General features: G+C 33.6%; 1 protein-coding gene across 2 annotated transcripts; it reads left to right on the forward strand.

Annotated features, from left to right (window-relative positions):
* The first annotated feature begins 1,331 nt into the window (after window positions 1-1,331).
* On the forward strand, window positions 1,332-21,005 carry LOC140448032 (beta-1,3-glucan-binding protein-like). Of its 2 annotated transcripts, none has more exons than XM_072541076.1 (4): window positions 1,332-1,566; window positions 13,118-13,272; window positions 18,245-18,408; window positions 20,351-21,005. In XM_072541076.1, the coding sequence occupies exons 1-4, from the start codon at window positions 1,381-1,383 to the stop codon at window positions 20,959-20,961; spliced, it is 1,116 nt and encodes a 371-aa protein (XP_072397177.1). In that variant the 5' UTR covers window positions 1,332-1,380; the 3' UTR covers window positions 20,962-21,005. The 2 variants fall into 2 exon arrangements, with proteins under 2 accessions (XP_072397177.1, XP_072397176.1); XM_072541075.1 differs by lacking the exon at window positions 1,332-1,566 and adding an exon at window positions 6,448-6,667.
* Window positions 21,006-24,778: the final 3,773 nt, after the last annotated feature.

Consider the following 24,778-nt stretch of genomic DNA (forward strand, 5'->3'; position numbering starts at 1 on the left):
TCATTGTACATACTTCCGCTCCATATAGGTTAATATTCAGCACTATGCTCTGAAAGATCCCTTCTTTGTTTTCTTTGGTAAGAGTGTTGTTCCATATCACTCCATGGAGTGTTTTCGTGGCTTGTTTTGCCCGTGAAATTTTCATTTTATATCTTTCTCGGCTTATCATTGACCCTTAATACTTAAAAGTCCTACAATTTTTAATAGTCTAAGGGCCGATTGTTCGAACGCTAATCAAAACTTGATTGTAATCAAATATTTAGTTACAATTAAATATCTTACCATGACACGATGTCAAAGACACAAAATGACCTTCCTCCAAGCCATCAACTATATCTCTCACAATTTTCTGTATAGCTAGTGTAGTGCTACACTTTTTTCTAAAGCCATATTGATTACAGTGAAGTATTTTGTGTTTTTCTAGATATTCTATTAAACGAACATTTAGAATACTCTCGAAAATTTGGCCGAAAATGGAAATGATTGAGATGGGATGATAATTTCCAATTTCATAAACTCCCTTTTTGAACACTGGTAGCACTTTGGTTACTTTTAATACATTTGGAAAAATCCCTTCAGTAAGACAATTATTATAAAGTATAATTAATTTGTCAATAATTATATCGATTGTTTCCACAATTATTTTTTTGTTTAAGAAATAAAAATCCGTGCAGTGTGAATTTTTAAATCTATTCAAAACATTCCTGATTTCAGTATCACTAACAGGTAATAAAAATATATATAGATTTGTTGACCTTAATTTCTTAATAAATCTAAAAAATCCACTGCAAGAAAGATATAGGATCTTGTTATAGAGACCCGTACTATTCAAAACACCTGTCGTTTGCCTGGTCGTGTCAGCGTCACGAGAAAAATCTTATTCCTAGACTAACAATGAAAGTGCATCTCTTGCAGTTCTTTAAATTAATCAAAAGTGTATACAGATAAAATTCGACTACAATAAAAAATTGCATTTGTACAATTTCTATACCACTGATCAAGTTGTGTATAACTATTTCTATCAAAGTTTTAACGATTAATAATTATGCATATCTGAAAAGTTATTCAAATTCGACAATTATTATTAATAAATGATGATTGGACTTTATAAAATACAGCCAGCTTATTGTAATCAACTTAATCTTCATAGCCTTGGAAAAATATTGAAACAAACAGCTTATTTGCGGATTACAAAATGGACATTATCTCACCTATTGAAGTGTGGCTTTTATTATTTTCCCTTTTAAAACTATAATATGAAGTAGCTGTCTATTTTAAATAATATTAGGTAAGTACCTATATTTATTTACTGATACGTATAAAACTCATTCTGTGTTAGATTAAGTTAGTAAGCGATTAGTTTTGTGAAAAGACGGTAATATGATTGTTATTTGCCTAATTGCGGCATTGGTTCAAAATATACACGGTTGTGGGATATCATTAACAACCGTTAGTGGTACTCATGCACCTAATGCCATATGCAGCGGTGAATTAATATTTGAAGATGATTTTAATACATTAGATATGAAAACATGGCAACACGAACAAACTTTAGCTGGAGGCGGGGTACGTAATCACTTAATTTATCTTTTCATTAATATTTGACTTTCTATTGTGGTCCATTTTATTAATTCCTGTGCCTTTCAAGGAACCTGGCAAAAATTAATTTTAATAAGGGAGTCTGGTTTTTTATTGTTGCTAAATTTACTTGTTCTTCTTCTTGATATTTTGGTTGATTCTAGATTTATCTACATATGGCGTAGCATACCCTCCCAGATAACAATATAAACTTGATTCAGACTTGCAATAAGTTCGATATATCAAACAAGAAGGTTTACTTCAAGTTTGTCATGTCAACTGTACACACTTGCAGCACGTTTAAATCAAAATTTCTAGTTACAATGCAACAAACTTGCTTGAAGTTTGTGTTTATAAAGAAGATATATAATGTTAATATAACAAACTTGTATACGATTTGTTTTGACATAATAGCTAGTTTTGTTACGGCAAATTTACCATATTTTTGTTACGTTGATAATCTGATAATTTTCTATAAAACCGTGGATGTAGGAAGTGAAGAAATATGTAAATTTTCACGTGACTTATTCGTGAATTCAACCTGTAAAAAATAATTAAAATACAATATTAATTTATAACTATTATTTACTGTATATACAAGTCACTTAATTTAATCCAAAGTCATAGCTGGAGCTTCTTTGCCTTTACTTTGTCTTCAGCTGTGAAACAAAAAAGTGAAATTTTTATAAATTTATTAGATCAATTTCGATCCGGTTTTAAAACGGAAAAAATTAACCATCAGGATATGGAGGCTCTAAAACGTTAGTAAATATGTTAAATGAGGGTTCAGTTTCCCACCAACTGGGTCCAGTCATAGGGAAGTCATATTGGGGTGGTTTTTAAGGGTGACAAACAATTTTTTATGTATAACGTCGTAACTTGTGGTGTTAGAGAAAAATGTTAAATGCAAAAGTTGTAGAAAATAAAAAAATCTACACCTTTTATATTTTTTACTTAACCTCAAAATTTCAGAGAAAAATGTAAAACCACGTTTTTCACTTTTTTCACTTTTTTTTCTGTAAAGAGTATGAATAAAAATCTACAAATTTTGTAGATTTGTGTAGTTGTGTAGCTAAATATATAAAACCCAGTGAATAACAATAGATATATGGACCACTTTTAAACAGTATGTAAATATACAAGAGAAGCTAGAAAAGTTATACATAAATCTTACCTCAATTCCACCAAAAAGGATACAATAATCAATTTCACAACTAAAATAATTTTGTTAACGCTTCTTTATTTCGTTTCAATGTCAATGAAATGGACGGGGATCTATATGAAGAATGGTTTGAGAAGACGTTAATTACAAACTTTCCGAAAGACAAAGACAACGTTGTTGTTTTGGATAACGCGTCATACTACTACTGCAAATTTGATTTCCCGAAAGAATTGTGAAATAAAAGGATTGGCTAATCGAAAAGAACATTTTCGTCAATGAAGATTAGCTGAAAAGTGAATTACTGGATATTGCGGCCGCATTTAGATACGAATACGACCAGTACAAAATTGAAACAATTGCGGAAAAATATGGCATTAAAATTTTGAAACAGTCGACTTACCATTGAGAGCTGAACCCGATTGGAATGGTGTGGAGTCAAGTGAAAAGGTATGTGGCTTCAAGCAACGTCGATTTTAAAGAAAAAACGGTAGAATTGTTGATAAAAGAAGCTTGCCAACGCGTATCTAAAGAGCAGTGGCATAATTATGTGAACCACGTTAAGAAAGTGGAAAGTGTTGTGGAAAATTCGCAGGAAGATATTAAATCGGTGATAATTAATATAGGAGATGATTCAGAGGATGAGGACGATTTAGATATGGATTGCAATTAGTATTAATTAACGAGAAATATCTTAGATTTAATGCTCATTTGTTTTTTTAGTATATGTAGTTTATATTTAGTAGTATTTACGAGGTATTAGATATTTTATGTATATAGACATTTTTTTAGAATTATTTTTTTCTTTTTTGTTTATTCTCTTATTTAACTCGTTTAAATTAATTAATAAAGATTTTTGAAACGAAGCACGTACGGTCCTGATTGCTCAGTCTATCGCCAAACTACTACACACCTACTACTGTGGCGACATAAGCGGCATCGCTGCGTGCCGTGAGACCAACGCTGCATTCTGACTGTGGCTATAGTACTTTATTATTTTCGGAAATATCCCAAAGCCAAGAGAGAAACGACTAGTTCGATAAAGAGTGAAAAAATAACAGATAAGAAGAACAAGGCATTTACAAACATGCAACAACGAAGAATTAGGAGAACAATAGATTAGTAAAAAAACTTAAGGAGAGAAGAGAAACGCATACACCGAAAAAAGTAATGTGAATCAGAAAGCGATATATTAGAACTGCTTGAAACTCATATGAATCAAGGAGAAACAAGAAAATTCTATCACCAAATAAACATTATCGGAACAGAATTCAAGCCAAGAATCAACATATGTAATGATAAAGGTGGTAACTTGCTTACCAACAAAGAATATATCATGTAAAGACATTTTCGAGAGTTGCTGAAAGGGGAATTTACTAACAACGTATAACTGGAGTACCGAAATAAGGAATTTGTGGAACCTTCATCTATAAAGTAAGTAAAAATATTTATAGCAGCAGAGTTATTTAAACACGGTGGAGAGCAGATCGACAAAGTGATGCAAAAATAGTTTGTAAAATTTGGTCTAAGAAGCAAATGCCTGAGATATGGAGCTTAAACTTAATATGACCGTTGCATAAAAAGGAGAACGAACTTGAATGCGCAGCCACTGGGAGTAAAAAGACTGGGCCGACCAAAGCTGAGGCGGATAAACAGGATGCTGAAAGGATCGGTGGTGCCAACTGGAAAATCCCAGCAAGGGATAAAGCAGAATGGTGCAGAAAGCTTGAGAAGGTTGAAGCCCGTTAAGGGCTGTAGCACCGTGATGATAGTAATAATGGCTTTTTTAGATTTCTATATTTTTCTACTTTCTTTGTTGTTTAATATAATTTTTTCTCTATGTACCGATTCCTTATCCGCAATTCATTCGTTAAAAAATATTTACAATCAACATCATTTAGTACAAAAAATATTAGAATCGATCCATCTCCTCACTTCCCGAGGGACTTCAATAACAATAATATGGGTGCCTTCTCATATCGGCATCCAAGGAAATGAGATTCCTGACAGCGCTGCAAAAGAAGCACCTACATCCAACTTACCTGTCTACAACATACAGCTCCAAGAAGACTTAAAATCAAAATTCAAAAGGAATATCCAAGACAAGTGGCAGAAACTTTGGATCACCAAAAACACAAAGCTCAGAGAAATACAACCTAATGTTTAGAGCTATTTATCCCTAGCATCTCTGAACAGAAAAGAAAAGATAGCAATACGAAGATTGAGAATAGGACACACACGTTTGACACACGGTCATCTTATGTCCTCTACAAACCAACAGTTATGCTCTCACTGCAACGATATTCCTATAACCGTCAAACACATCCTCGCGGAATGTCAGCACTACCAGGCCACCCGCATTGCCAACAATATAACCAGTGGCGGCTTTTGGGGGTAGGCAGGATAGGCCGGGCCTACCCAATAATTTTAAGAGCTTTAAAATTAAAAAACATATATTCAAAAATTATGTTAATGCATATAAATAACTTTTAAATGTACTAAATCAATACATTAGCGTCCGTAAAACAACTATGTTATTATATTACCACATAAAGCATCGAATCGTATTCAGGCATTTTAAATATCATTAATAGGTCCGAGCGGAACTGGCCGACCCAGCTCACATAAGATCCCCGTACAAAAAGCGTTTGAAGTTAAGCAGCTTGCCGGACAACGATTTATATTGTCGTGTTTATGCTTGCTGTTTAGGCACCAGACGATCGGGCCTAAGCCGACCATCATTATCACTTGCAACGTAATTATCGAATTATAATATAAATTTTCTTTTAAATTATGATAAAAAAATATGTAACATAATCTATAATTGTAACATATTTTTAAACAAACAACACAATTGCAAACAAGTGCACGGTTGCCCAAATAAATTTTAAAAAATTCGTAAAATTCGAAAAAAAAAAAGATTCCCACTCTCGCACAAAAAAAATGCATTAGACACACTGGCGGCTACATAAATTTTTTTGGGGAGGTCATGGATCTTGAGGGTGATTACTTTTCTCTGATGTAAGGTCACATTTAGTCTTACCACCAATAGGATAAGTGGGTTTTCAAATATTTTTAAGGGGGAGTCATGACCCACCCCGTGACTCCTCCCTCTGGATCCGCCACTGATTACACATAGCTATATGTAATTTGCTGGCTTGGCCTACCCAAAATTTTACCACACCAGCCGCCACTGAATATAACCCATAGTCTAGAAGAACTTCTGAACTGTTCAAGCCGACTCAAGAGCCTAATAGACTTTTTAAAGACTTCTCAATTGTTTAACAAAATATAATTTATATAATATTTTTATTATTCACAATTGTAAAATTTGTATCATAACTTTGTAAGTACTATTGTAAACCTTTGCTCCCGTGTCAATGACCTAAGATGTTGAGACACGTTAATTCGAAATAAAAAAAAAAAAAAAAAAATTTTGAGAATTTCCATTGCTCGTTAAAGTTTCAATTTTTGTTTTATCTCTTTTTGTTATTACCAATAAAATAATACAGTATTATAAATAGTATTTTCCTATTGGAAAGAACATTGAACTATGTAGTATCTTAACAGTAACCTTGGTGACTAAGAAAAATCACCACAGAGTTTTCAGATACGGTATTAAATAAAAAATGGTTTAACCAAATGGTAGTTTATAAAAATACGTTATTTATAGATAAGAATAAAATACACCAAAATATTAAATACGCATTTCAGTACGAGATTAATTTCGTTAAAGGCGGTAATATGAACTTAATCAAGTTTATGGCACTGGTTTTTCAAAATCTACGGGGTTGTGAAAAAACGATCACTACTGTAAGTGGTACTCACGCACCCCTTTTGCCCTGTAAAGGTGATTTGATTTTTAAAGATGACTTTAATAACCTGGATTTGAAAAAATGGCAACACGAAGTATCGCTTAGTGGAAATGGAGTAAGTACATTACAAACTTATTATTATATTTTCGTACAATAACTAACGAACAGTGGAACAGGAAAACTTATTATCCGTTGTATAATATATCTATTTAGATAACAATGTTTACTTTAATACGTGCTATGATTCCGATACACTGAGGCCAAATTTGTATAGTTTTTATTTAAAAACATCGTGTAGTTTATCATCGTCATCACTGTCTCAATAACCCTTTTTGGGCCTTGGCCTCTTCCAGGATTCTTCTCCATTCAGATGTGTTTTGTGCTTTTTTCTCCAATTTTTTATTTTTAAGGTTTTTAATTCTTTTCTACTTGTTCTATGTATCTCAGTTTCGGTCTTCCTATTGTTTTTTTTCACTGGCGCAGTTTGTTCATTTTGTTTGGTATTTTGCCTTCTTCCATTCTTTCCACATGTTCCATTTAACGCAGTCGTTATATTTTTAAAGATATTATGATATGCGTATCCTGGTATATTTTGTATGAATTTTTTTAGCGTGTGGTGTAAGCTTTTCATAAATAACCTTGGACATTATTTGGTATGCTGTGTTTAACAGCGTGATTCCACGGTAGTTTCAACTGGTTTCCGTTTTTATGCAATGGTACTATAATACCTCTATTCCACTTTCCACTCCACTGGTAACTGCTTATTCAACCGTATATCTATTATTAGCTCATGTATTGTTTTTAGTAATCCGTCTCCTCCTTCCTTCAGTAGCTCTGATGCTATTTAATCCATTCCCGAGGATTTATTATTCTTTAATTTGTCTACTGCTACTCTTGGCTACTGCTGGTGTATTGATGGTATATCAGGGTTCGCCACCCTTCTATCTACCTCCTTAAAATGTTCAGTGCAGCTTCTTAGTATTTCTTACTGTTCTGTCAATATACTACCTTCCTTATCTATAGTAGTTCTTTAAGTTCTTTGTTCATATTTTCTCCCATCTTTCTTGGGTGGATTTTCTGTGACTCTGTTTTATCAGTAAATATGCTCTGTTTTTTCTTTCTGTTATAATCTGACATTTTTCGTCAAGCCAGTCATTCGTTCTTCTTTGTTTAATTAAGATTGTATACTTAAGCTTCAATATATACAGTACGTTAAGTTTTAAATTAGATATACACCCTATAAATGGCAACACTGCGCGCCGTCGACTTTCCGCGAACCTCTGTTGACCCGTCGCCAATAATTTGTCATTATACCGTGGTTGTTTAAAGCAATAAGAGCGTAGATTTTTAATTTATTTTTCTAAACAACATGTCTGTTTATACGCCCGCAGAAAAGGTTCAAATAATAAAATGGTTTTATGGTGGTAATTCGGAACAACAGTGGAGGTTTTTGAGGAGAGACCAATTCGTTGCGTACAGTCAACTCATAACATTGTTAAAAATGTTGAGAATTGTTATTGCCTCAACAATTGCAGAAAATGTCACGCTCAAGAAGTGTCACCAGAAAAATTTGAGGAAAGAGAATACCGGGATACACAAATTTGTGCAACAATCGAGGTAGATTCAACACGTTCAAGTAGAAGCGTTGCTAGAAAATTAGATGTTAGTAATGTTACTGTAACGAAAGTATGAAAAAAGCACGGTTACAAGAATTTTAAATATTCGAAAACGACTACTTTAGAAGAATGGAGTTCTGTGATACTCTAATAACAAAAGCTAATGATGAACCAAATTTTATTAAAAACATTTTATTCACTGATGAATCTTCTGTTTAGTTAGTAGGGAGACACAATCTTTTCATTACGAGGTATTGGGCGCGGGAAAACCAGCACAGATATATTATTTGCCGACTGAACGTCCTCAAAAAGTTAACGTCTGGACTGGCATTTTAGGAGACCACATAATAGGTCCATTTTTTATTGAGGGCAACTTGAATAGTAGAGTATACCTCGATTTGTTTCAGAACCATGTTCTTCCCGTTATTCTCAATCTTCCTTATGTAAATCTGGAGAATGTTTGATTTCATCAAGACGGCTGTTCAGCTCACAACGCTGGAATAATTAGGAAGTAATTAATCAATGCTTTCCCGAATCGAGTTATCAGTGGAACATGCGATATTAAGTGTCCTGTGCGATCTCCAGATCTTACACCTATAGACTTCTTTTTTGAGGACATTTAAAAAGCATCATCTACGATCATCCTGAGGCTAGAGCCCAAAATTTGGATGAATTAAACAACCGAATAAGAGAAGTTTCCAATTCTGTTACAGCAGAAACTCTTTCATCTGTCCGCAGAAGTTTTTATGACAGATTGTGATACTATTCAACCGTATAAGGTCAAATATTTAAATAATTTCTATAGGACATAAATAATTATTTCTTATTATATTAGGAATTATTTTTTATTTTCAATAAGAGTATATTTTTATTTTATCTGTTTAAAGAAATGCACTTTTATTTTAATTTAACCAGAAAAAATTGTTCACAATATTAAAAATCGATACAAATGCACCGCCTTATAAAGGTCAGTGTATTTTTATCGAGTCTATGTTATAAGAAATGAACCGGGTAGACGTATGAAAACAAAAATCGACGGACGGTTTTCCAAAGATAGGGGTACACAAGAACACTGTTTGAATATAATACAAATGATCGAAAAGTCGAGAGAAGACGGTAAAAGTGTTTGACACACTTTTAAATGAATTCCACCCAGAACAATGAACATTGAGAAATGACGGAAAAATAAACAATCTACGCTTTGCCGATGATACAGACCTACTTATCAACAGCCGAGAAGACCTAATTGATCTTATATTTCTAGTTGAAAATGAGAGTAAGAGATTTGGTCCAGAGTTAAATATATCAAAAACAAAATCATGGTGGTGGATAGGCAACACAACAATCATCAATGATCACAAGAACAGGAGGACATAAAAAGGGTAAACTGTAGATATAATGTCCGAATAAAAGGTTATGCCTAGCATCGTCCAATTGCTTCTAGTAAGCTTGGATTCGCAGTTCACCTAGTTCTCCACAGAATAGAGAAGTCTGCTGACTTCTTGTTGCTTCATATAGAAGTCGCTACTAGCGTACACAGGCATGTTATCTTACTATAACGGTCATATAGATACACAGCATTTTATTTCAATTCGAGTTACCTAGCACAAGGCTTCCTCACGAGAGGTGAAACCTCGAAATACCTGTAGGAGAATGGTCGAGCACTTATTAAAAAAAATGCAATCATCTACTTCTACTGAAATATATTTATGTAGGTATAGGTGATTAACTTGTAGATATATAATTTGCTTTTAATACATAACTGTTACTTACTTTATTTCCAATTTCAGGAATTAATGTCAAGGTTTTGCGGTTAACCGAAACCAAAAAACCCTAGAATTTGTACCGAATTTCCGATCGTCAATCTAGAGATTAGGTTCAAAAATCAACACATTACTCAATTTCCTTCAATAAATTACATCATTTACCACACACTGTCTTAAACTAAAAATATTTATATAGTTTTTCAAATATGGTAAATTTTATTTAACGTACTAATAATTGTATAGAAATCAAAGGGTTTGAAGCTAAAGTGATTGTTTTCTTTAGTGCTCCTTTTTCTTGTGGAGGTTAGACTATGTTAGTTAAACTTTTCGATGTAGTTCTTACTAGGATCATATCGATACGATTGGTCTTCAGAATCATGTTGTATCTAATTGCTTCCCATGGCGATTTTCTTATTTTTCGAATTATTTACTTCTCCTCGTCCTTGTTCTCTGAATCCATATACGTTTATTACATTTTCTACTCTATTGATCACATTATTTTATATAGGAAGTAAGGCTATTTTTTGTATTAACAATGATTTCATTGATTTATTTCACATTTCTCTTGCGTATGTTGAGATTCGGTATTTGTTGTTTGTATGTAAACAATTCTTTTGTAATCGTTTATTGTACTTTTTTTATTCCATGTGGTTTAATAATGCAGTTTTTATTTTTATATTTTTAAGTAGGTATGTACATTAACTAGAAAGAAAAAGAATACATGAAAAAAGATACAAATGGACATCTGAAGAAATCAAAAATAGTGAATTTAATAAAAAGATAGCGCATGCATTAAATCAAGTTAGCATGCAGCAGATAAACTCCAATGATATTGATGATTTGAATAACCTTATTACCGAAACAGTGAATAAAAGCCTTCTGCAACTGAAAAAACCAAAAACAACATACAATGAATTAGACAAAGAAATATTACAACAAATAAAAAAAGGAAGATCTTAAATAAATCTAACAAAAGGGGAACCGACGAATATAGAGAACTTAATAGGCAGATTAGAAAAGGAATCAGACAACAAAAAAGAAAAGAAAACGAAAAATTAATAACAACAACTATTGAAAAAAATAAGAGTATGAAATGCCTCAGACCGACACTAGGACGACGTCAGATGATATCATTAATGGGAAAAGACGAAAATGAAATCACAACTAGAGAAAACATACTGACACGAATAGAAGAATTTTACACAGAACTTTACAGAACACATCAACAAGATGATGAGATGAGACCAGCACGGAAATTAATAAAAAATGTTGGATCAGAAATAATGCCAAAAGTAACAATTTCAGAGGTAACTACAGCATTGGAAAATATGAAGAGAAATAAAGCTGCAGGAGAAGATAATATTACCACAGATATGATATTAGAAGGAGGTAAGGAACTAATTGCAATTGTAACTAAGCTTGTGGACAGTTGTTTACATCAGGGCAAAGTCCCTAAGAGCTGGAACAACTCTAAAGTAATCTTATTACACAAGAAAGGTGATAGTCGAAAATTGGAAAACTATAGACCCATCAGCCTACTGTCACAGCTGTTTAAAATACTCACCAAAGTCATAACTACTCGACTAACAAGGAAATTAGACGAATACCAACCATATGAACAGGCAGGTTTTAGAAAAGGCTATTCAACTTCCGATCACCTGTTAACCACAAAAATATTAATAGAAAAATGTAACGAATACAAGTTTCCAGTTTTCCTAGCATTTGTAGACTACGAAAAAGCTTTCGATACCATAGAACACACGGCCGTAATAAAAACGCAATGCAAAATTGTAGAATAGACAGCAGATATATTAACTTAATAAAAGAAACTATGAACCAAGCTACAGCTAGGTACATACTACCTAAATGAAAATGAACACACGAACCCTGTACCATTAAACAGGGGAGTCAAACAGGGAGATACTTTATCACCCAAACTGTTCACCTTAGTTTTGGAGGACGTTTTTAAAAACCTAAATTGGAAATATAAGGGAATAAACATCAATGGCCGCTACCTCAGTAATCTACGATTTGCAGATGACATAATCCTGATAGCTACTGACCTACAAGAAATGCAAACCATGCTTTTAGAACTACATACCGAATCTTCTAAAATAGGACTGAAAATGAATTTAAACAAAACAAAAGTCATGCACTCCGAAGACACCGTGACAATAATAAACGATAAAGTTATAGAAAAAGTTGAAGAATATATATACTTAGGACAAAAAATAATACTAAATAGGGAAATTCAAACTGAAGTAATAAAAAGAAGAAGAAAGTTAGCTTGGGAAGCATTCGGTAAACTGAACTATATACTCAGAAATCAACAAATTCAATTACATCTTAGAACTAAAGTTTTTGATGCATGCATTATTCCGATATTAACTTATGCGGCACAAACATGGACAATCACAAAAAAGAATATGAATATACTTAGAGTCACTCAACACGCGATGGAAAGAGCAATGCTAGGTATATCACTTAAGGACAATAAAACAAACACATGGATAAGACAGAAAACCAAAGTCATCGATGTGGTGCAAAAATCATTAAAGTTGAAATGGGAATACGCTGGACATGTAGCTAGGAGCGATCTAAACAAATGGCACAGATCAATTTTAACCTGGAGACCATACCAACACAAAAGACCCAGAGGCAGACCTCCTATGAGATGGACAGATGATCTGAAAAGGACTGCCGGGAAAAATTGGCTACAAGTAGCGTACAATAAAAAACAATGGAAAGGAAGACTTGAAGAGGCTTATGTTCAGATGTGGACGTGAATGGCTAGACGAAGAAGAAGAAGAAGATGTACATTATAAAACTGGCTTTACTTGGCTTGGCACCATGCTTAACATGATTGCAACTAATGAAAAATCAGTACTAATGCAATCATATATATGTTTGAAAATTTTGTAAATATATCGTTATCAACATTTAAATTCACAAGGAAAACTTAATTTGCTGTAGTAGCTGTATACGATACGATCACTAATTTTTAAAAGAACCCTTTCGGGCTAAACCGCAGAACTTTTTCGGAATAAATATTCCATCATCAGTGCTGCTACTACGGTATACATGTTTAAAGCGACTAAATACATGAATAAAAATTCTTTAAATGTTATTTAGTTGGTATTAGATCACATGGTTGCTGTATATTTACTGAAATTTGATTTTTAGAATTGGGAATTTCAATGGTACACAAATAACCGAAGTAATAGTTATGTTGAAAATGGCATTTTGCACATTCGACCAACCTTCGTAGCTGATGATTATGGTAACGAATTTCTCTACTCTGGAACAATCGATGTGAATGGCGGTTCTCCTGCTGATGAGTAAGAGTTTTTATTGTTTTATCGATAGTATATTTTTTATGAAATAAGGTTCAAGGTTATATTGAGCAGAGAGTATAATATTAAAATGATCAGCAGTTTAACTAAATACTAAATACATAGAAGCCATAACAAATAACAGAAATGAAGAGACGAACATTATAAATCAGAATGTGCTCCTAAACTTTAGATATAAATCTAATATATCTAATACAGATCTAATAAATCGTAGTTATATTCAACTTATTGTGGGTGATTCATTTACAGGTACTTTTCCTATTCTTTACAATTCTTTATAATTACTCCTTAGAGATAATGATTAAAAGAGATAAATAGAGATAAATATTTTTTTAAATATTGGCCGTGACTGCGGTTAAGATGGTCCGTTCTGAATTTGCAATTCTCGATTACGCGTTCGAACATTTCGATTAGTATTTAGCCAATGACTTAAGTAATATTGGCCTCCAATGTCTCAATCGTAGCCGGTTTATTTACGTAGACTTTGGACTTTCCGTAGCCCGTAGACTAATGTCTAGAGGTAGTATGCCACATTATCTAGGAAACTCTTAAAACTATTCGGGTTGCTTATCACCCCAAATGCGGGCATTTTGTTTATTCACGTACCCTATAAGACAAAAATGGGCATCATCAAACAAAATTTTTTTCGAGAACAGTAGATCTTCTGCAAGCTTAGCAAGAGAACATTGAATGAAACAGTGACGACTTGAAAGGTCGATCGGTTTCAGATCTTGCACTAATTGATTTTGTATACTATTAAACCAAGATTCGCACGTAAAATACGTCAAGTTGTTGCTTACGACAAGCCAAGCTGTTGAGAATGGCAAAGAATCGATTCTTCATTATTTTCGCGAACACTCTTCGATACCGCCGCTATATTTTCTCCAGTACGTACTTAATGTGGTCTATTTGATCGCGTATATGTCCAATAATGAAAACTAAGTTCCAAACTTACTGAGGATATAGTGAAGTGTGCGTTCGGTACGCCGATTATATGGACCAAAAGTTGCTCTAAGCCCACGAAACACATTACATGTGGAAAACCCATTTTCGAAATACAGCTAAATAATTTCTAGACGCTGTGACAGTCTAAGTCTTTCAATGATGATATGTCAAACAATACTGAACAAAAACGCAAAGTCAAGTGACACGATTCGTGCATGACCCTCCGTTAAATCTCCACCAAAAAAGTACCTCTAAATGAATGATTTGCTACATATTGTATAAGTAAGAAATAGAGTAAAACGAATGTTTTGATAGTTTTGCTTTAAAATATAGTGCGGCGGCTGGTTGTATATACCGTTAGGTTAGGTATTTACCGTTAAAGTAGGACATATCGTATGTGCTAAAATTAATTTTGACTATTTTTTCTTCAACTTTGATCACTTTGGCGATTCTTTTCTGTCAGTCTTCTTTTTTAAGATGCTTCAATAACAGCACAACTCAGAGGCTTTGAGTTTTTTTAAGAAGCTTCAGAAAGCATGCCTTTACTTTGTACAATATTTTTTATTCTCTTATATCTGTTAGTGTTTTCTGTATTTTCTATTATCATATTTTTTATGCAATCTTATCTCTTTCATATTATGCTCGATCTACCCCTTGGTCTTTTACCTAGTGATATCCAATCTATTATTCAATACATTATCACTCTTATGAGATGTGTCTCCTTTTCCTTAAATGTTTCCATATCATCTTTTATTACTTTGACTACGTTTTCATTCTTCATTTGGTCTTTCATTTCATGGTTCATTCTATGGCCTTGTCCCGTCTTAGCTTGATATCTTTGATAATATATGAAACCATCAAAATTGCAGGATAATCTGGAAATAAGTAAGTAGTTGAGGAAAGGATTAGAAATAAGTATTCCTTATTTGCTCATTGTAGTATCTCAATATAGTCGAAAGTTTCTTCAAAAATTACAGATTTGAACAGATGAAAGGCTATTCATAATTAAATCCCAGAATTATAAAAGGTCGCCAACAGTAACATAGAAATGTGAAGTATGGGTATTCAGAAAATCTGAAATAAATTTGTTGAAACGAATTGAATAGTAATTTTGTAACTTGTAAGATTGTCTAACAATAAAACACTGAAAACTTATGTTTTTAACACTTTCACAAAAAGAACAAGTCGACAGATTGAAAATCCCTTTATTCAGTCATGAGATAATAATATGCAGATGAACTGTACAAAGTTTCAGCAAAATCGGTCAATTTGTTCTTGAGAAATCGTGCCTACCGCATGGAAAAACGAAGTTTTAAAACTGACTACGATCTGCATACGTACCGACCGCTCGCTATTTAAATCTCTATAACTCCGGTAATATTGCTTAAATTTACTTGAAATTTGGTGTAAATACTCTTGAATAAGTACGTGTATAGGTACTATACTTTTATGGAATAAAAAAAAATTAGATTTGTTGAAAATACAAGACCTATGTATCCCCTTAATGTAAAATATGAAGTGGTCAAGTTGCTTGTTAGTTCTTGTAAAGCATACTGGTATATCGCCCAAGTATTTCCTCCGATATAAAAACTGTTTCAATACGGGATGTTTTAAAATCTTTGTTTCTAGACGATCTATAAAAATATCTGATAGCAATGGGCTTAGAGAACTACCCATGATAAATCCTACATGTGCCGAAACAGGTGTAGAGATAATGCATTATAATACATTTTGTGAAAGTGAAACAAAAATTTGCAGGGTTTAATTGTTAGATAAAATCAGCGATGCTCAAAAGGTCGATCGCGATCGACCGGTCGATAGCCAAAGTTTTTGAAGTCGATCGCGATTCACGGAGAAAATACGGGAACTATCCTGACTCACCATACGTGCATGATCGAAATAATTATGATGCTATGTACTTTTCTTTGCAATATAGCAAGTCAACCGATATGACTGATACCGCCCAGTTGTGTATTTTCATTCGGATAGTATTTTCTGATATGTTGGCTAAAGAAGAATTGTTAACAATGCTGCATCTGAAAGAAAAAACTTGCGGAGAAGATGTATACAACGTTTATATAAATTTTGTAAAACAATGCGAGCTACCGATTTACAAACTCGTGTGTATTACAACAGATGGTGCACCATCCATGACTGACGTTAACAATGGATTTGTTGCATTATGTCGAGCTAACGATAACTTTTCATCGTTTTTTTTTATTTCATTGCATCATTTACCAGCAAGTTTTGTGTTTCAAAATTTTAAATATGGACGACATGAAGATGACAACAAAAATTGTGAATTTAATCAGAGCGCGAAGCTTGCAACGACGTCTTTTTAAAGCGCAATTTGAAACTAGTGACTCCGCGGAACACACTGATTTTGTTCTGCATACAGATGTGAGGTGGTTGAGCCTTGGAAAATTTTTAGATAGGTTCTAGGAGCGACTTTAGGAGAAATTATTGATTAAGCAAATTAGCAGAAAGGATTTAAACAACTTTTCATCGTTGAAAAAAAGGGTAACCGCTCATTTGAATTATGTTTATTACGAGACGGAGCTGCAAGCACTTCATAGTGAGTTTGAAAGACGCTTCGCTGATTTTAAAAACTGACAGATATTGTAGCATTCATGTCTAATCCATTTTATTGTCTGAAGACGTGGAAAAAATAGCCACTGAAATATCCGTTACGTTCAATATGGAGATTATTTCCGTCCTTAAATACACCTTAAATCCAGAACGACGGATACGAAATTTTGGTCTTTCATATCGTCTGAGAAATATCCGTCTGTGAGACAAGTAGCTCTGAAGCTCGCAGTATTCTTTGAATCAACATACTTGTGTGAATCTGCATTTTCTCAAATGAAGATAGTGAAATCAAAATATCGTAATCGGCTAACTGACGAACATCTCTCTTCATGCCTGCGTTTGGCCCTCGGTAATTACGTACCATCATATGAAATACTTGTGGATGATATACAGTGCCATGCATCAACATCCAAATAAAATTAATATGAAAACCATGACTTTAATTACAACTCTCTGTAGTTACAACTTTTTATCAACTAGAAATGTGCAATAAAGTTTTTTATTTTCAAAATTGTTTTTTTTACTATGCTTTGTTTTTAAATCAGGAGCAGTAAACTAAAGAGACAGATTCACACCCAAGAAAGTCACAGTAAAGTTACCAAATACATCTTCTTTTTTGGTTGATCATATCGGCCTTCGACGGTAATCCAAAAATATTACATTATATTAATACGTAGCTAAAGAGTTCTAAACACAACTCTCTTTTATATAAAAGCAGACTAAAAATCTAAAAATTAAAAGAATAGCGCAGAAAACAAAAAATCGCCGATAACTTAATTATCCTATAAAATGCCATTAGTGTCAAAATTTCATAACAGTGGAGTAAACTTTTTTAAGGTTGGACCAATTACAAACAAACATTACGGCGGGGTAAATTTGAATTACTCCTCCTGGTTTAAAAACAGGGTATAGCAGTCGATCTCCGGAAGCTTGCAGTTTATGTGGTAGATCTCATGCAGCATAAGTTTGAGCACCACTGGATAAAATGAACTTCCATCAAGTAGCGGTCGTATCCATCACTTATAAAATTGTATTTTATCTTGAAATTTATGTATTTAGTAACGAATACTGAAATTTACGTCATTTTTAACTTGTACTAACTCTATATAAATATCTGTTAAGTAATCCTCACACAGGTTGTTATCCATGCGAGGTGTAAGAGAAGTAAAATCGTTAATCGTACGACGTCAGTTTGCTATGACATTAATAAAAGAACGAGGATCATAGCGTACCAATCACCATGGATGAGAAGCGTAGAAGATTCGTAATTAGCCAATGCACTGTAGTTCTCGATCATAACGATTATGCTTCTTTTTACCTCTTCTATCGATAACCACCCTTGTGTGGACTGCCTTAAGTTTGGATAGACGTGATGTAATTACTTTACACAAAAAATGTTAATTCTTTTATATTTTTACTCTAGGTGTACAAATCCACAATTTTATGGTTGTTCTCGAACTGGAAGTGCGTCAAATATAGTTAATCCCGTTAAGAGTGCTCGTATAAGATCTCTTAATTCCTTCTCGTTTAAATATGGCAAAGTTGAAGTTAGAGCAAAAGTTCCAGCTGGTGATTGGTTATGGCCCGGTAAGTTTTAATATTTTTTTACTATATTTTATATCTTTTTAAGTTTTAAGTGATTTATGTTTTAAAATGGTATTTATACTTCTTCTTCTTAGCTTTCACATACTTCCAGCTATTTTTTGATTATCATCTACCCTTCTTATCTGTGGTCTTCCTCTTGGTCGTCTACCGTTGTAAGGTGTCCAATGTTGTATTGTGCAAAGTTAGTCTTTTTGTCTAGCAGTGTGGCATGCGAAGCTCTATTTAGCATAGCTTATAGTATGGAATATTTTCTCGTTGTCCAAGAAGATCAGTGTCAATAGTTTGTTGTAGGTATTCTGCAAACTTCTTTATCAGTTTTTTATCACTAGTAAATGGTCGTTAGCGCTGCATCCCGATCTAAATTCAGCTTGTTCTCTGGGCTGATAGAAATCTAACTGAGCTTCCAGTGTATTTTTAATATATATTTTTTTAAGTGTATATAAATGTGATAGCAAACCGATAAGATGGTAGTTTTTCAGATCTGTATGTCTCATTTTGTTTCTGGATGATTTTATTTCTACCTAGTTTGATCGTCACGATTACTACTCCATCATCGCCAGTGGATTTGTTATTTTTCATTTCTGAATGTGTCGTTTTGATATCGTATTGTGTTATTTCTGGTATTTCTGCTCATCCCTGGTTTGTGACTTTGGGCAGGAGCTTGGTCTTCCGTTGGTCCTTCCATAGATTTTGCGACAAAATGATTCTCTCGAAGGAATAGGATATGTTATCTCTCTTGTATTGTTTTCTTTTCTGTCTTTTCGGATTAATCGGTGAATATATTTATTTATGTTCTTCATTGTTGTGAAGTAGTTGAAGTCGTATTGTTTGGTCAACTGTCTTCCTTCACTTAGAAGCTCTTGGAATTTGGCTTAGTTTTTTTTTCTGGGTCACTACTCTCGGGGAACATTCCTTTTTTGTATATTTTAGTACCTTTATTATGCTATTATTTACTTGTTTAGTATCTTCTATTTGTCTTTTTATCAAAAAGACTTAATTATGGATAAATTTGCTGGTCTAAGAAGTTGAGTGTTCTTTTCCATTTCTTATTTATTTCGCCATATTCAATTTTGTAAATTGTTACTTCTGGAGTTTGGAGCCCATTTACACATAAAAGTCGCCCACACTTATTGTGTAATATGTTGGTATGGCATATAATGTTGTTTCTAGGTCCTCATAAAAATTATCAATCTTACTTCACCATTCGAAGTGTCTGCTTCTCCTCTAAAATGAATTAGGTGTTCTGATTTAAGAGTAATTTGAGCTTCTCCTCTTCGCCTTATTTAAATAAGATCCATGATGTTCCATTTTATTGTTTTCAGCTCTTCCTCCAGTTATATCACCTTCTGGTCCGTTATATGAGTTCTGACATTGTGTTAAGTAATTTGTATTAAGTAATTTGAAGCCGCCAAAGACTGGGTCGTTTTTTTAGCGATTTTAATAAATAAATAAATTCGGAATTTTAGCATTAAAACGGCGAGTTGGTTTGGATGTGAAGGGAGGAAAGGTGGAAATGAGAATGCTTTGAATCTGCTGGGATTCCATCATATGGAATCGATGATTTGATGATTCTATCATCGTAGCGGGATAGCACCCGCTACCCCATAAGAACAATATATGGGGGCATAAAGCACAATGGATTATGGAGGAAACGCTTTAAATTTGATTTATACCACTTATGCAGGGAGCCAAATAATATCTGATGTTTTTCTATTTACTTGATTTGTTCCATACTCATAATTTTATTTAAAAAACTCGTTAGCCAACTTTTCCTATTTTATTACATTGCGCGTTGTCAGTACTTTCTAGTCCAACTAGTTGACCATCGTAAATTTTATGCTGTCCTTATGCATCGTCATTGTTTATAATTAATTTAAAAAAGTGATTTCACACATATGAAATAATTTTAAATATTTTTTTTTAGCTATCTGGTTACTACCAAGATATAACCAATATTCTGGTTGGCCTGCTTCTGGGGAAATAGACATTATGGAGAGTAGGGGCAACAGGCAACTTACCAATGCTGCCGGATTAAACATCGGCGTTCAACAAGTAGGAAGCACCCTTCATTGGGGACCAAATCCTAATTACAATCAATATTCACGAACACATTTTGAAAAAAATTTGGAAACTGGCTATGACCAAGCTTTCCATAACTACCAGGTAGAATGGACTCCAGACTACATTAAATTTGCAATTGACGATCAGGAGATTGGAAGAGTAACGCCTCCGGCAGGAGGATTTTGGGAGTTGGGTCAATTATCATCATCAGGCTTAGACAACCCTTGGAAACGAGATTCAAAGATGGCTCCTTTTGACCAAGAATTCTACATAATTATTAACTTAGCTGTAGGCGGTGTGAACTATTTTCCAGATAACGCTAACAATCGTCCAGGTGGTAAGCCTTGGTCCAACACATCACCTAATGCTGCCACTAACTTTTGGGAAGGTAGAGAACAGTGGCTTCCTACCTGGAATATTGGAACTGAAGATTCACATTTACAAGTTGATTATGTTAAAGTGTGGGCTATATAATATGATTATTTAATATTAAAAATAAATTTCAAAATATTGTTTTACACCTATTTTATCACGACACTTAATTCTGGATAATTAGTAACTCCAACTCCATGCTATAAGTAGTAAAATTTAGCCTTTACTACAAATCTATGTAATTCTTCGATTATCTTTTTGTATCTGGTTTATATGATTTTGTCTATTTATATAGATTTAAAGACAATGTTTATAACTTTTAACGAAAATTTTTCATGGCAGCTCATTTATTTTTAACGATGCATGGCAGCTCATTTAAGGTATTCGATGGACAGTAACTGTATCCTTAAAAAAACAGATTCCGTGTATTATAACGGAAATGTAACGTGCATCAAAAGTCAACATATAGATGGAGTGGGGTTCATTGTAAACCAGAGAACTAAATCCCTTATTAATCTTAAATCCTATAGCCAAAGAATATGCTACTTGAAATTAAAAGCGAAATTCTTTAATTATTTTTCATTAATGTTTATACTTTGACTGTTTATAAACCAGAAGACGAAAAAGACCAGTTCTTCGAAGACCTAGAAGAAGTATACAGAAACTGTTATAGAAATGATATTAAAATAGTGCGATGTGACATGAATACTCGAATAGGACGAAAGTCGGCTTTCTTCCGTTCGACAGTAGGTAGCGATAATTGATGACAGTTGCAAGCACCTATTTTAAATACAAAATAACCTAGACCTCCCCTGACGAGGAAAAGAACAACCAAGACAGGAAACAGATGTAACTGCACAAGTTATGGAGATACCAACATAGGCACAGATCACTTCTTAGTGATAAGAGCTAGAATATCAAAAGCCAACAAAGAAAAAAAGATGGTACAATAGGCGGTACTGTCGGTATATCATATATAGACGGTATGTCATGGCTTCGCAATACTAGCGCTTGGACGGGCATAAACGTTCAATAAGTCATCCCAGAAGATTGGAAAGTTGGATTCATACTTCCTATGTACAAAGGGGGAGACAAACGACTCTGCAAAAATTATAGGGGCATAACAGTTTTAAATGTTGTCTACAAGATATTATCAGGAATTATATACAGCCGCCTGGAATCGTTTTCGGAGGAGATTATTGGTGAATACCAATGTGGCTTCAGATCAAAGAGGTCAACTATAGACCAAATACATATGTTAAGAGGTATACATGAAAAATGTGTTGAATTTAACATACCTATTTACAACTTGTATATCGATTTCAAACAAGCGTTTGATGGATCGACAAAAGATGTTAAAGCAACTATCTATGTTAGGGATACCCAATAATTTGGTTAAACTTATACGAATGACTCTCGAGGGTTCCAAAGCTATGGTGAGAATAGATGGAGATATGACGCAGGCCTTTGATATTGAAAATGGAGTTAGACAAGGTGATGACTTATCAACAACACTTTTTAATCTAACTTTAGAAGCTGTTGTTAGAAAACTGGATATAAACGGCTGTATTAATACAAGATAAATGCAAATATGCGCATATGCGGATGATGTTGCCATAATAAGCCGCAACAAAAGGGTATTAAGCGAAAAAGTTATAGAACTGAAACGAGAAGCTGCTACGTTTGGTCTATATATAAATCAAATCAAAACAAAATATATGGAGTGCACAAAATCGAATGAACATGAGAATCTAAAGGTAGACAACCATACCACTTTTCACTACCTAGGCTCAATAATAAATGACAACAACATCAGTTAAGAAATACAAGCACGGATTCTTAGCGGTAATAAGTGCTTTTATGCATACAAAGACTTAATGAAAAGTAAGTTACTGAATCGTGAGTATAAGCTGAGAATCTACAAAACAAAAATTAGACCAGTGGTCACATATGGATGTGAAACGTGGACCCTCTCAACCACTTTATGAAAATCAACTGAGAATATTTGAGCGCAAAATACTAAGGAAGATATTTGGACCAACCCAGTGCAGCGATGTTTCGTGGAGAATTAAAATGAACCACGAGCTGTATGAACTAATGCAGAGCGAAGATATTGTCAGATTTGTATAAAGTCACAAAGACTAAACTGGCTTGGTCACCTAGAAAGAATGCCAGATAATCGAGCTGTAAAAGTCGTGCAGAGATGGAAGCCCCAAGGAAACAGAACAAGAGGAAGGCCCCGTAAAAGATGGATAGACGACGTAGAGAGGGATCTTAAAACCATGAACATCAGGCAGTGGCGAAGGAAAGTATCCGACAGGGCAGAGTGGAAGAACATTGTTAAGCAGGCCAAGACTCACAAAGGGTTGTAGCGCCATTAGAAGAAGAAGAAGAGGAGTGGCGCAGAATAAAGAACAGTTTGATGTAGTAATTGCAGAAGAAGAAAATTTTTATTATTTATTAATTATTTATATTTTAAACAAATTATATACCTACTTATGTTATACTAAAATAGTTCAATAAATTATTATGCTTGCTTCTAACGCTACCAGATTTATAAATTTTAAACAAATTATAAATATGTTAAATACTATTTTTATTTGGAATAAGCCATAATTTAAGTTTAAAATAAGTTTATTGACGTTTTAATTTCCACTTCGCAAATCGTTCTCAAAATTCGCGAAGTGGAGATTAAAACGTAAATAAACTTATTTTGAACTTAAATTGTGACTTATTCCCAATAAAAATAGTAATTGCTATCAGATGCTACAAGAAAATAGCTACAGAACAATATAAAAATAATATGTTATATAAAATAATTCAATAAATTATTATGTCTGCTCCTAACGCCACCTGTTAACGTATCAACAAAGTTACGCTGTATATTTCGTCTGCATTGTTGCCAAGCATACAGTGTAACGTTTTTTTAATTACTTGTTATCTATAGAGGACAAATAAGAAAACCTTAAAAACGAAAGAGGTAACTAAGAGGAGTTACCAACGATTCTTGAAGTTAAAGCTGTTAAAAAACTAGCCAGAAACAAACCACCAGGAATAGATAATCCCAACCGAATTATAAAAAGATGCAGCCACGATACATATAATAGCGCTACAACGACTAATAACGACTTATAAAAGATATATGGAGATATAAATCATTCTCTAGTGATTATAATATTCTGAAGAAAGGTGATATCTTTGAATGTTTTAACTACACAGGAATTACGTCTATAAATACAGCGTATACGATCATCATCATTGGCTCCACAACCCATGGTGTGTTTTGGCCTGCTCAAGGATAAGTCTCCATTCTCTCCTATTCTTCGCCTTGGCTTTTCAGTTTCGTACTCCCGACATTCTCAAGTCTTCCTCCACCTGATCCTTAAATCGTGTTCTGGGTCCGCCTCTCCTTCTCACTCCATCTATTCTTTCGTTATAAATATGTTTTGGCGGCTCCATCTCATTCATCCTCTCTATGTGACCTAACCACCGCAGCCGGTTTATTTTGATGGACCTAATAATATCAGGTTTGTCATACAGTTGGTGAAGTTCGAAATTATAGCGTCTACGCCATAATCCGCCCTCCTGTACTCCTCCATAGATATGCCAGAGGATTTTACGTTCAAAGCATCTTAAACGTTATTCATCGCTCTTTGTCATCGTCCATGTTTCCGACGCGTAGGTGAGGATGGGCTTGATAATAGTTCTGTATATCACTAGTTTCGTTCTTTTTGTAACTAGGCTTATTGTTGGTGTACGTAACAGCGTATACGATACTCTCCAATATACTAAGTATGTCACCATATGGCATCAGACAGAAAAAATAATTGGAAAATGTGAGAATTGGTTTACACGTGGTAAATCATCAATTAATCTCATTTTTATTTTCAACAAAATTTAAAAAAAAAACATGGGAGCA

The sequence above is a fragment of the Diabrotica undecimpunctata genome, chromosome 8 (assembly GCF_040954645.1).
Source record: "Diabrotica undecimpunctata isolate CICGRU chromosome 8, icDiaUnde3, whole genome shotgun sequence".
Lineage (NCBI taxonomy): Eukaryota > Metazoa > Arthropoda > Insecta > Coleoptera > Chrysomelidae > Diabrotica > Diabrotica undecimpunctata.

Excerpts from the sequence above, each read along its gene's own strand:
- LOC140448032 (XM_072541076.1), top strand. The coding sequence starts at position 1,381 with ATGATTGTTATTTGCCTAATTGCGGCATTGGTTCAAAATATACACGGT. Across the intron at positions 1,567-13,117 it reads AAACTTTAGCTGGAGGCGGG|AATTGGGAATTTCAATGGTA; the intron begins GTACGTAATCAC and ends TTTGATTTTTAG. Across the intron at positions 18,409-20,350 it reads TGGTGATTGGTTATGGCCCG|CTATCTGGTTACTACCAAGA; the intron begins GTAAGTTTTAAT and ends ATTTTTTTTTAG.